Source organism: Silene latifolia, chromosome 1 (assembly GCF_048544455.1).
Source record: "Silene latifolia isolate original U9 population chromosome 1, ASM4854445v1, whole genome shotgun sequence".
NCBI lineage: Eukaryota > Viridiplantae > Streptophyta > Magnoliopsida > Caryophyllales > Caryophyllaceae > Silene > Silene latifolia.
Window position 1 is genome coordinate 30,653,033 of NC_133526.1, and position 10,832 is coordinate 30,663,864.

At 37.8% G+C, this 10,832-nt stretch overlaps 2 protein-coding genes across 2 annotated transcripts; both read right to left on the reverse strand.

Annotated features, from left to right (window-relative positions):
• Nucleotides 1-2,436: 2,436 nt before the first annotated feature.
• On the reverse strand, nucleotides 2,437-4,743 carry LOC141602199 (exocyst complex component EXO70B1). The gene has a single exon (XM_074422508.1). The coding sequence runs from the start codon at nucleotides 4,584-4,586 to the stop codon at nucleotides 2,691-2,693; it is 1,896 nt and encodes a 631-aa protein (XP_074278609.1). The 5' UTR covers nucleotides 4,587-4,743; the 3' UTR covers nucleotides 2,437-2,690.
• Nucleotides 4,744-5,905: 1,162 nt separating this feature from the next.
• Nucleotides 5,906-9,976, reverse strand: LOC141602203 (uncharacterized). The gene is made up of 10 exons (XM_074422511.1): nucleotides 9,691-9,976; nucleotides 9,396-9,471; nucleotides 8,430-8,469; nucleotides 8,266-8,324; nucleotides 8,148-8,185; nucleotides 7,881-7,944; nucleotides 7,677-7,730; nucleotides 7,120-7,221; nucleotides 6,785-6,858; nucleotides 5,906-6,160 (listed from the first exon to the last, which is right to left on the reverse strand). The coding sequence occupies exons 2-9, from the start codon at nucleotides 9,444-9,446 to the stop codon at nucleotides 6,802-6,804; spliced, it is 465 nt and encodes a 154-aa protein (XP_074278612.1). The 5' UTR covers nucleotides 9,447-9,471; nucleotides 9,691-9,976; the 3' UTR covers nucleotides 5,906-6,160; nucleotides 6,785-6,801.
• Nucleotides 9,977-10,832: the final 856 nt, after the last annotated feature.

Genomic DNA, 10,832 nt, shown 5'->3' on the forward strand with positions numbered 1-10,832 from the left:
TTCGTAAGAGCGTAAGTATACCTTGCTATTGTCACTCTGGCGCTCGTATGTATCGACAGTATTTGGAGATCTTCCGTGTTAATGAAGATAACATCAACGTTCGTGCACAAGCTGCTATCTTTTGCCATTCTACCATCGTTAATGTTACTTATCTTACTGTCGCGGCTTTTCATTTAAATAAAAGTTATGTAATTTCGTTGTATGGCTTTGTAGTGCTAAATTTAGTCGTCAAATGTCTGGTGCTACCTAGTCGAGTAGCTTACTTTGTATTGATTACGATAATGTAAGTTATTCACCCTTCTGTCAAAAAAAAACTATCAACACAAAATACATACAATGTATACGTTAATGTGACGAGAAAAATGGGATGACAAAAGGTACATAATGTTACCAAGTCGTATGAATTCATTCTTTATATATTTCAATTTTAATATTTAATATATACAAGCGTAATAAACTCCGAAAATATCATATTAGAGGGAAAAATTTAGAGGTATACAGTTTGCGAAAAATGGTGATGGATACCGTGTATTGAATTAGTTTCGATAACAGGATCCGTACCTAGTTGCTTGAGAAACTCAAATTTGTTATCTGTAGGCTGTAGCATAGTATTTGCAAATGTCAACTAACTTAGTTGAGGTAAAGTCATGACTCATAAAAGGAAGTACTTATGGCTTGGTTTGAATTCCGTCAACATTAAAATTGCCTTTTCAAAAAAAAAAAAAAAAAAAAAAAAAACATGACGGAGGTGTCACCTTTCCAAAATGAATGGACAGTTTGTGTGACCCTTAAAAACGCCTCTAAAAATGAGAAAGTAACACCACACGAAAGTTTTTCCACTAATTTTCCTGATACTCATGCTGATATTTTGCCCTTATATTTTGTAACAGTTGCTTACCCATCATTTACGTGCAATTTCTGTTGTTCTATCCAACTGATAACATAACAAAGCAGCTCTCATAACCCTAACGTTGCATCTGCTTCAATTCATATTGTGCGAAAATTCGGTGGCAATTCAGTACTTTTTGTCGCTGTGCACTAACTGGAAATCCGGCTGACTCTGGATCTGGGTCGGGTATAACCACACGGGACGGAGAAATCCTCCATCTGGAGTTTAAGAACTTGGGCAATTAGGCATCCTAATTAGACGGTAAAAACGGATATTCGACAAGTCATAAGCAGTTGGTCATTGCTCCTGCATTATTGGTTAGTAATGCGAATTACAAAGTGCAACTTCAAAGCCATTGTACTGAAGTTGGGTCTCCTATCACCCTCCGAAAAACAGTAATTTTGCTCCAGAATCTATGGCAATATCTTAAGGGCCAAAAACTAAGGGGATTCCGGCGCAAGCAATGGTGAACCTCATAAGACAAGAAAGACTTTGTGTAGAACAAAGCCATAACTCATAAGATACTATATACCCTACAATAAATATCAATAAACTAAATTCACAAGCAAAATCCTAGGACACTAAACCACATTAATCCAAACCAACAAAACAAGGTTTGACTTCCGAATCATTGCCCCAACATTACACCATCTGATTAGGCACATCAACCTTTCCTTCAGAAGGTACCTGCTGCCCTAACGCCTCGGGCAATGCGTACAGCGCAGTAACTTAGAACAGCAAATTTGAGAAGATGATCGTCATAACAATTAGACCTCGTAAACAGGTCATTTCCAGATTATTCCGTCTGAATCTAATTCGGATATCAGGTTAGGTTATTCAGGGTCCGGTAAGTTTTACTACGCCTAGTTTCAGTACGCCAAGGGAGTGTGTAGAAAATATCCGCAAAAGGAATTCACCCACCAATATCAGGAATTTCAGTCAACTTCATCCAGACGGAAAGGGAGGGAATATTTCACTATAAAGAAAAGTACCACAAGCCTCAATAAATAGATAATTATAGAAGAAAAATTCAGGTCCGTGCTTTTAACATTCCGCTTCCACTCACCAGATGACCAGAATAAGAATCTTTCCCTTGTGATTCTTAAACTCACTAAATTTGTGAGCCAACAAGTGACAGAGCATATATAGTAAAAAGTTACGGCACAATAGAACATCTCGTTCTTTTCGGACATAATTCTGAGATACAAACACTTAAGTGCAGGAATTTACAATCAAAAACTACTGGCACTTGAATATTGCCAAGCTTTAGGCCAGTAGCCCCACATTTGCGTACTTGGTTTAAGCACTGACTCTGTCGCCCAAACATTTCACAAACGATGGAGGCACAAGGACGGCACATTTCACTAAACCAAGAGTTCATCAGCTTACAAAAAGATAATACTTGATAAGACACTAATAACCAAACACAGAATTTTCTTTCCCAATAAGCAATGGGAAAGAAAAGGAAATAGCAGAGGCGAAGGCAAATGACATACTGAGAGTTTTTGTGCATTTCAGTTGAGTAACATTGACCATGACGAAGAAAATATCAAACATTGGACATCTATATCACATGTACAATATGATTACATTCTGTCTTTCAAACTGCCATATCCCAACCAGAGAAGGATAGACCTGTGATCAGAGTTTTATAACAACAAACGAACAAAACAACAATAGAAACAGCATGTTGGTTGTCAAGCAATGATCCAGCAGGTACAATTACAAAATGGGTGCAAATGCAATATACCCTTGGATATGAGAAAAAGGGCTGAAATTACCTAGTATACACTAAGAGGGTCTATGAACTTTTGCGTCTCATATGATTGAGAACACCTGGTGTCCCTTCAAATAAATCCGCCAAGTACCCGTCTAAATCCTCTGCTGTATACTTAATGTACTTCCCGGCATGTCTACCGCTCTCTAACTGGGGACCGAATCTCCCCAAAAATGAACGATACGCAGGTATAACTCTCTCGGATATGGATATCCGAAGTTCAGTCCTAAGTTGGGAATCAGGGACCTTCCACGAAGTCTGAGCTCTATAAATTTCCTCGAAACTAGCATTGAAATTTTTAAATCTTTCTTTTAAGGCCATTTTAGCAGAACTGCTAGAACCACTCCCAATCCCTTCATCTCTCAAACAAGCCAACACCTTGCTCCAAGACGCTCTAAGGTAATGAGTTGCGTACTTACGAATGATCCCACGTCGACTCTTCACAAAATCATCACCCAAAAGCTTGCCTAACTCAGAGTCCTTAACCTTTTGCACTACATAAAGCTTATTATTCATGAGAAACACATATTGCAACGCATTATCCTCATACAACTTGGCCTTCTCCTCGATATTCGATTCAAGCGAGCCAATCAAAGACGCCAATCTCATCCCTAAGGGGGACATTGTCGTTTCCTTACCATCCCCCCCTTCCTTCACATCATCCTCTAACAACATATTCAATGTCTCACCATATTCAACAAGCAACTTAACATAATTCATGACATATCTCGACAAAGGATGTATTTCCCCGCCTTGTACCGGTCTCTTAGACGCCTCACCCTTAACTGCAACCTCAAACTCGGAAAATGTACTCTTAGCAGCCTCCCCCAAGGCATCTAAAACCCCAACTGCCTCCGCAATCACAAACTCCCCAGACTCATCACTAAACAAACTCCTCAAATACCGCAACGTATCACTCAAACCCTCATACATATCCAAAATCCGAAACAACTTCTCAGGGGACCGTTTCCCAATCGCAACCGCCTCCCCAAAATTCAACAACTGCAAAACACACATTTTGGCCGCCTCCACAAAACAAACCTCCCTGATCAAATCACAATGAACCCCATCAAAAATCGACTCGCAAAGCCGCTTCTCACTGTTTAACACTAACCTAACCACAATCTTAACAACTTGCACCCATCTCTTCATCTTCTCATCCAATTCCTTCCACTCAATCCTCTGAACTTCTTCGATACTCAATCGCTCAATCCCTAATATCCCCAAACACTCCTCTAACCCTTCTCTCCTACAACTACTATACACCTGACAACACTCCTTCTCATACTTCGCCCTCACCATTCGATCCACAATATCTCGAATCGTCGAAACCGCATCCTCATTAACAACATCAATCCACACATCCGCCGCCAAACTCCCACCTCTCTGATGCACAATTTTCACATCCCCATCATGTGACCCAAACGACATCGTTTCCGTCGCACTGTTAATACACCCGTACAACTTCTCCGCATCCAACCGTATCGTATTCGCAACAACAACACGTCGAAGCTCATCCTCGAGTTTTGTCATGGCGGACTGAACCGCCGACTCGGCCCGGTCGATCCATTCAACCGGCGCCGGTTCTAGCGCATATAATCCCCCAATTACATCAATCAATTCATCAATTCCATACAAAAACTCACACGCATCATCGTTATCATCAAAAAGAGGGATATTCGGCGCAAGATGACTTACAACAATCTTCTCAGCATGCGTAAGGCGTGAGAAAAGAGGAACGTTGGACGGTTTCTTGAGATGCGGGTCGGAAATTAGGTCAGAAATGTTGGAAAGACGATTATCGAAAGAAGAAAGGATTAATAACATGTCGTCTGTAACATCTTGAGATGCGTTAAGAGATTCGACGATTTTTTGAGCAGTTGCAAGAACTCTGTCTTCTCCTTCTACTGTTGTTTCCATGGTGAATTGGGATTTCTAGGGTTTGTGAAGGTGCTTTAATGGAGTTTTAATTTAGGGATGAATGTTAGAGAGAGAAAGAGATAAAAGGGGGAGAAATGAAGGAAGATGTAATAGAGGTGTTTTTTTCTTTTTTCTTTTTTTCTTTCCTAGTTTTCAGATTTGGTTTTGTTATTTAATTGACCCGGCGAACGGGTCATTTCGGGTGTTTTTGTATTCGGCATGGATGGTGTCCGCTTTAATTTTATTCGCATATTTTCATTTGTGACGATCATAAATTACAATGAGATAAATGTGATTATTTTATGGATAAAAAGTTATCATTAAATTGGACACTTGTTTTTGTGATCATTTTATTATAAAATAGTCATTTTTCTTCAATATAACCTTACAATCATGGTAAGGAAAACTAATTGTTATTTTATTGAATTTGTCAATGATGGTTATTATTATTGAACTCCGCAGGGGAAATTCTATTGCTTTGGTCTTTAGAGTTTGTTTTGTTTGAAAAAAGTTATTGTGAGGTTAAAATAGTTTATGTAAAAATTGTAAGTCTTTGTAGAAATAACATTTATTTTACCTTCATATTAGGAAAATAAATACAAAATATATTATTTGAAATCGATGTCAGGAAAGTAAGTTGTAAAGAGAAGGTTGATAACATGCCTCGATCATTAGTTTGGACAAGTTTGAACATAGATCCGACCAGTTAGTTGAGTCTACTCCTGACTTTGTAGTTGGTGGGGTAGTATTAGATTAGAATAGTAAAATGAAAGACGGAGTGTGAATGCGGTGAAAATCAATTGGTTGAATAATATCACGTGTAAACAAACATCCAAAGGTGAATACGTAAGCAAATGTGAATACGTGGTACAATTGATTATTTGTTATTTAGTTTTAGTGACGGTGAATTTGATGATGGGGCCTCCAAACTTTGAAAGTTACATTTGAGTTTATCAAACATTAATTTTTTTTCTATTATTTTGTTGTATGATTGATCTCGATATTCATCCAAGAAATATTGCTATTATTATGTCGAAATATCGCGGTACTTGGAGGGCTTATAGCGTTTTTCGTAGTGTGTGGTCATGTAGGCGTATCCTGTGTTGCTTGGGAGTTGGGATGTAGCCATGTAGGACACTAGGGTGGTTGGCTTTACTCTCTCCGTTTCACAATATTAAGTTGTTTTAAGGTTAATCTACAAGGATTAAGGTTTTGCTGAACATTTAGAGCTTCCGTTAAACAAAATTGGACCGTCAAGAAAAAAATACGAGATCAAAACTAATACTGGAAGCCCACAGCGGTTCTGGCAGTATGTTACAGTAAACAGAATTTCGCAGACTTGCACTAATTCAATATCCTCCTACCGGAGAATGTTACAGAAGTATACATGAAGAGTATTGTTAGAGGCGAGAGCTACAAACTTGCGCTATTTCAGTATCCTCCTAATAGAGAATGTTACAAAAGTATACATGACATGTGTTGATATAGCTACTTTAGGACCATGTGCTTGACCATCTACATGTCTTGACCCGGGAATCAACTGTTCTTCTGGTGCAGCTTGCCAGCTTCTTAACCTTAAGAATTTTTTTATCGGGAAAAATTAACAATGAAGTTATGATCTCAATCAGCAAAATACAAGATGAGGCAAATCAGTTTGCATTTTTTGCAGAATCTAATCTTATGTTGAGTTTAAGCCTCGAAAAAATTGCAAAAATGTTAACATATGAAGGAATTCTCAGATTTTCTAGTTTAGTTCAGGGAACGGAAAGGATCACAAATTCATAACTATTGCATCCTGAAAAATAAGGCCAACTATGAAATAGAATCTGTAATGTTTAAATTAGAAGCTCGTAAATCACTATTCCAGCAAATTGACTACCACAGTACAAATTTCAGTAGGAATGCTGTGAAAAAGTTTCGATGTTTTGTGCCAAATTGAAGAAGTGATTGTTTTTTTGTGCCAAATTGAAGAGGTGAAGTGTTGAATTGTTGGAGAGTCAGACAAGCGACCTGCGCCTAAAGTGAACTAACGAAATAATATATGGTGGACACTAGATTTAGGAAACAGTTTTCAGAGAATAACGGAGAAAGAACGTCTTTATGTTCCAGTACTAGTTCAGGATTGACGAGATTATGATGGATTATAAATTGAACTTGATGGACAATTAAAAGGTAAAAGCTGACAGTAAATGCAGCACCTAAATGAAGAAAGCCGTTAAGGTTCTTCAAACTTTATGCTGATCTGGTTCATTTGAGGTTGATGTTTCCTGACCTGCATTAGAAACCAGGCTTAGTGATTAGGCAAGTTACTTGTTCTATTGGCATTTTATCACGCTAGTTGAAACGTCATAGAGGTAGGTAATGGATGTACTCATAGATCACAGCTATGATTTGAGCATTAATGGATTACAAATTGTGAAGTTCAGGGGATTTTATTGACAATGAAGGAGGTAGAGAACATTAACAGGCTAGTAGACAAGGGAAAAGATTGATACAAGTTCGTACAAATTTTGGATTGGGGGAGAAAGCTTACCTTTATACCCGCCAATGATAGTAGCTTGTGGGAAGCAATGTAGCAGGTATCCGAATTTTCAAGCCTCTTCTCCACAAAATAAATTACTTCAGCGACACCTGACTGCATAAGATTTGAGAAATTAATCAAAAAAATGACCTGCTAGAACAAGACAGAAACTGACAGAGAATGCTGAAGACAAAATTGTATCCGAAGGTTGTTTCCCACTTTCCTGTATGACAGAAATAGCATAAGCCTTGGCTTCCTCAATCAGTTAGAACTTTAATTAACACTGATATTCAAACATAATCAAGATATCAGATCTTCCATGTAAAATTGTATTCAGATCCATACCACATCAACTTCGATACATAACAAGAAAAAATCATACGGAGTATATTCTTTTCCAAGTCAATTTCAAGAGAATTACTACCATAAAGGTAATGGGGTAAATATGGTTCTCTGGAGTCTTTTAACGAGGACAGCATTTATGTAGTTAAGTAAAAGCAAAATTAGGTTTGTGTAAAGCTCTTATGAATACTGGATAATACAAATTTCAGTAGGAGTCTCAGTATTACCTGAATGATTATTTTGGCACATTCATTGCAGGGGAACATTGTAACATAAAGCTTCTGCAAAGTCATACAAAAATATTACTGTATTAACTGTGTTGATTGACAACAATACATTGCTACGTCTGAAATATAAAACAGTGCTACAAGATTGTTTGCATAGTCAGTCAAAGTACGTCTAAAGGCAAGAATAAGGCTGTTTTATCATACCTGTCCAGCAGCTGATGCGTGATTTGTGTTGAGGATAGCATTTACTTCGGCATGACAGACATACCTGAAAAAAACAGTTCAAGGAGAAGTGCCATAATTAATTTATACCAGATATAGAGAGATGGGAACTTGCTGTAACAAAATGATGAGCTAAGAGCCTAAGACACTCAAACCCATCAGTGGATTATGCACTAAACACATGAAGAGAATAACATGAACACAATCACGGTTGGACGAGACAGAGATTTGAAAGATGCAAGTGCTCACGGATACTTTGTCTCCAAAGGATCTCCAGTTTTGGATTTCTAAAGGGGAAAAAATGGAAATTAATTAGTACTCGCGTGGGTATATAAGTATGGGTTCTGGCTTAAAATCACTCACTAACCTTTGCCCACGGAAGTTTATCATCTGAACAACCTCGAGGAAATCCATTATAGCCAATGCCTGAATAAAGAGTATACCACATGTGTTACGAATATCAAGCATACATCAAAGACAAATACAACTAGCACTTGCGGATCTTGACCATGAAAGATTGTAGAATCTTACCTAGTATTACACCATTCTGGCTGACCAGACAAGCACCAACCTACACAGATAATTCAACTATCATAAGTTAATTACAATAAATCAAACATTTAAATACATCATACAAGGTAATTTTTCTTGTCTCAATACTAAGGTCACGCCTAGTCATAGTTCCTTTGATGGACTATTTTCAAATGGGTCAAAATCCAGTTTAGATTACAATACTCTAATGCAACCAACGATTGTGCACATATTCTACATCATACCTACAATGACTTTGTTCGATTCTCTTATATACATCAATCATATAAATGCAAGTTTACGCTTTATACAGCTGACACAACATCAACAACAACATAACCTGAGTGCCTTAATGGCTCCCGCAAATTGCGGGGTAGGGGGGTGTCAAATGTATCCAACCTTATCCTTGTGTTAGCAACAAAAAGTGTCTGTTTCCAAATGATCCAGGATAAAAATTGCATCGAAAGACTGGTACTTCATAATAGAAAGAAGCACAACCACTTTAGCGATTCATTTTGATTTATTCAATCATAATCCAGAACAAGACAATAATGAGTCTTTGACTCCATTGGAAATGGAAACAGCGGGCACAACATTGTTAAAAAAAAAAGACCGGAGAATGAATGAGACGAGATTTGTCAATAAAGCCTAGTGGGCAACTCCATTGCCGATGATTGTTTCTAGGATGCAATCTCATTGAGCTCAGACGGAGGCTAATTATTCTCTATGAGCTCATTAAAAATTCTCTAATCATTTCAGGAGCTAATTAAACAAACAAATCAACAATTACAATTTTAACAGGCTGAAATGCACAAATCAGCAATAAATTCCAATTGAATCTAACAAGTCTCCAGTGTAAGGATTAAAAAGGAATGCATCCAGCTAAATTCTAGTTCATAAATTCTTAGGTACACCGAGTGTAACACGTGTCATCGTAGAGAAGACAAGCGAGAAAAGAGAATAAACCTGACGATTAGGATCCTTGGAACGCTGAGCAGACAAAAAGGCAATGGCCATAAAATAATCATCCCACGAGATATACCTAATACACAAACAAAAATCGAAACATAATTACTCCCTCCGTCAAAATCATTTATTCATTTTTTACTCCATCCGTTCCAATCATTTGTTTACGTTTTATATTCTTTGTGAGAGTTATTTAAACAAATAATTGGGACGCATCAGATAATTCTTAATACAGTACGGGGTACTTTAATCAAAGCTAAACAAATGATTGAGAGTGAGACAGAAAGAGTATTACCCGAGACGCTTGGAAGTGTCGAAGGGGGAAGGTTTAGAGGAGGTTTGATTAAGAGCAACTGTTCCATTTGATTCCTAATGGTTGTCGGAGTATCGGTGGGGCTTAGGGTTGTTGAAGAAGAAGCGAATTATGAAAGCGGAAGCGGCGGCGCCGATAAGAGTAGCGGAGGAGAATATTGTTAGGTCTCGCGAATTCATGGTGAAACGGAGGGAGAGTAATTTGGCGGTAAAAGTGTGAGATAGTGAGGATTTCGAGTAGCGGGAAATGTTTGGGTGGGAAATTAGGAAGACGGTCTCGTAATGTTTTTTTTGTTCCAAATGACCGTACAATATTGCAGGTGAGAATCGAACCCCTAACTTTATAATTGGAATAGAAGAGCTCTCATCATTGGAGCTAACTCTGATTCTCCAAAACGGTTTCAAACCGTCCATTTTTGTAGAAGAGTCATCACTTATCTTGCTAATAAAATAATAAATGAGTTGTACTTTAACATAATGAAATTGTTTCAGAGTGTGAGGCCGTCTCACACAATAATTATTAGAAAAAAAATATGTGATACGATTTTGTGATCCGGATATAATATGGTATTACGTTTTTGGTTATACAAATGTTAATGTCTATATAAAACGGGTATGATCCAGAATTGTATTCGGTGTGGTAAAATTGGTCATATTAGGGCTTGTTCTCGCGAAAGTATCATGACTATCCTCTATGGGGTTAATGGTTTGTTGGATAAGGCTTCTGAAAGGGATTTTGCGGTTTTCCAAGCTCAGAGTAACCATACAATGTTTAACTTGGATCTTGGGGCCACCCCTTCCACTACTAAAAGTATGTAACTGCAAAAGTGAAACATGGTAGGAATGTTGATCAGCGCGATGATCTTAACTCCAACTTTGAAAAAGAACACATTATTGATTTTGAGCTTGGCACTACCCCTGGTGATAGGGTTCATCCGGGCATGCGTTTTGTTGTCGTTGTCATTGTCCACCCCTTCGCTACTAAATATGTAACCAGGTCTAGTTGAGTACCATCTTCAGCACGTATTTTATCAAGGAGAGCGGGAATAGGTTGGGAGAACGACATATATGTGTATACCTTTGATTGAATTGGAGATTAGTAGTACCATATATATGTATACATTT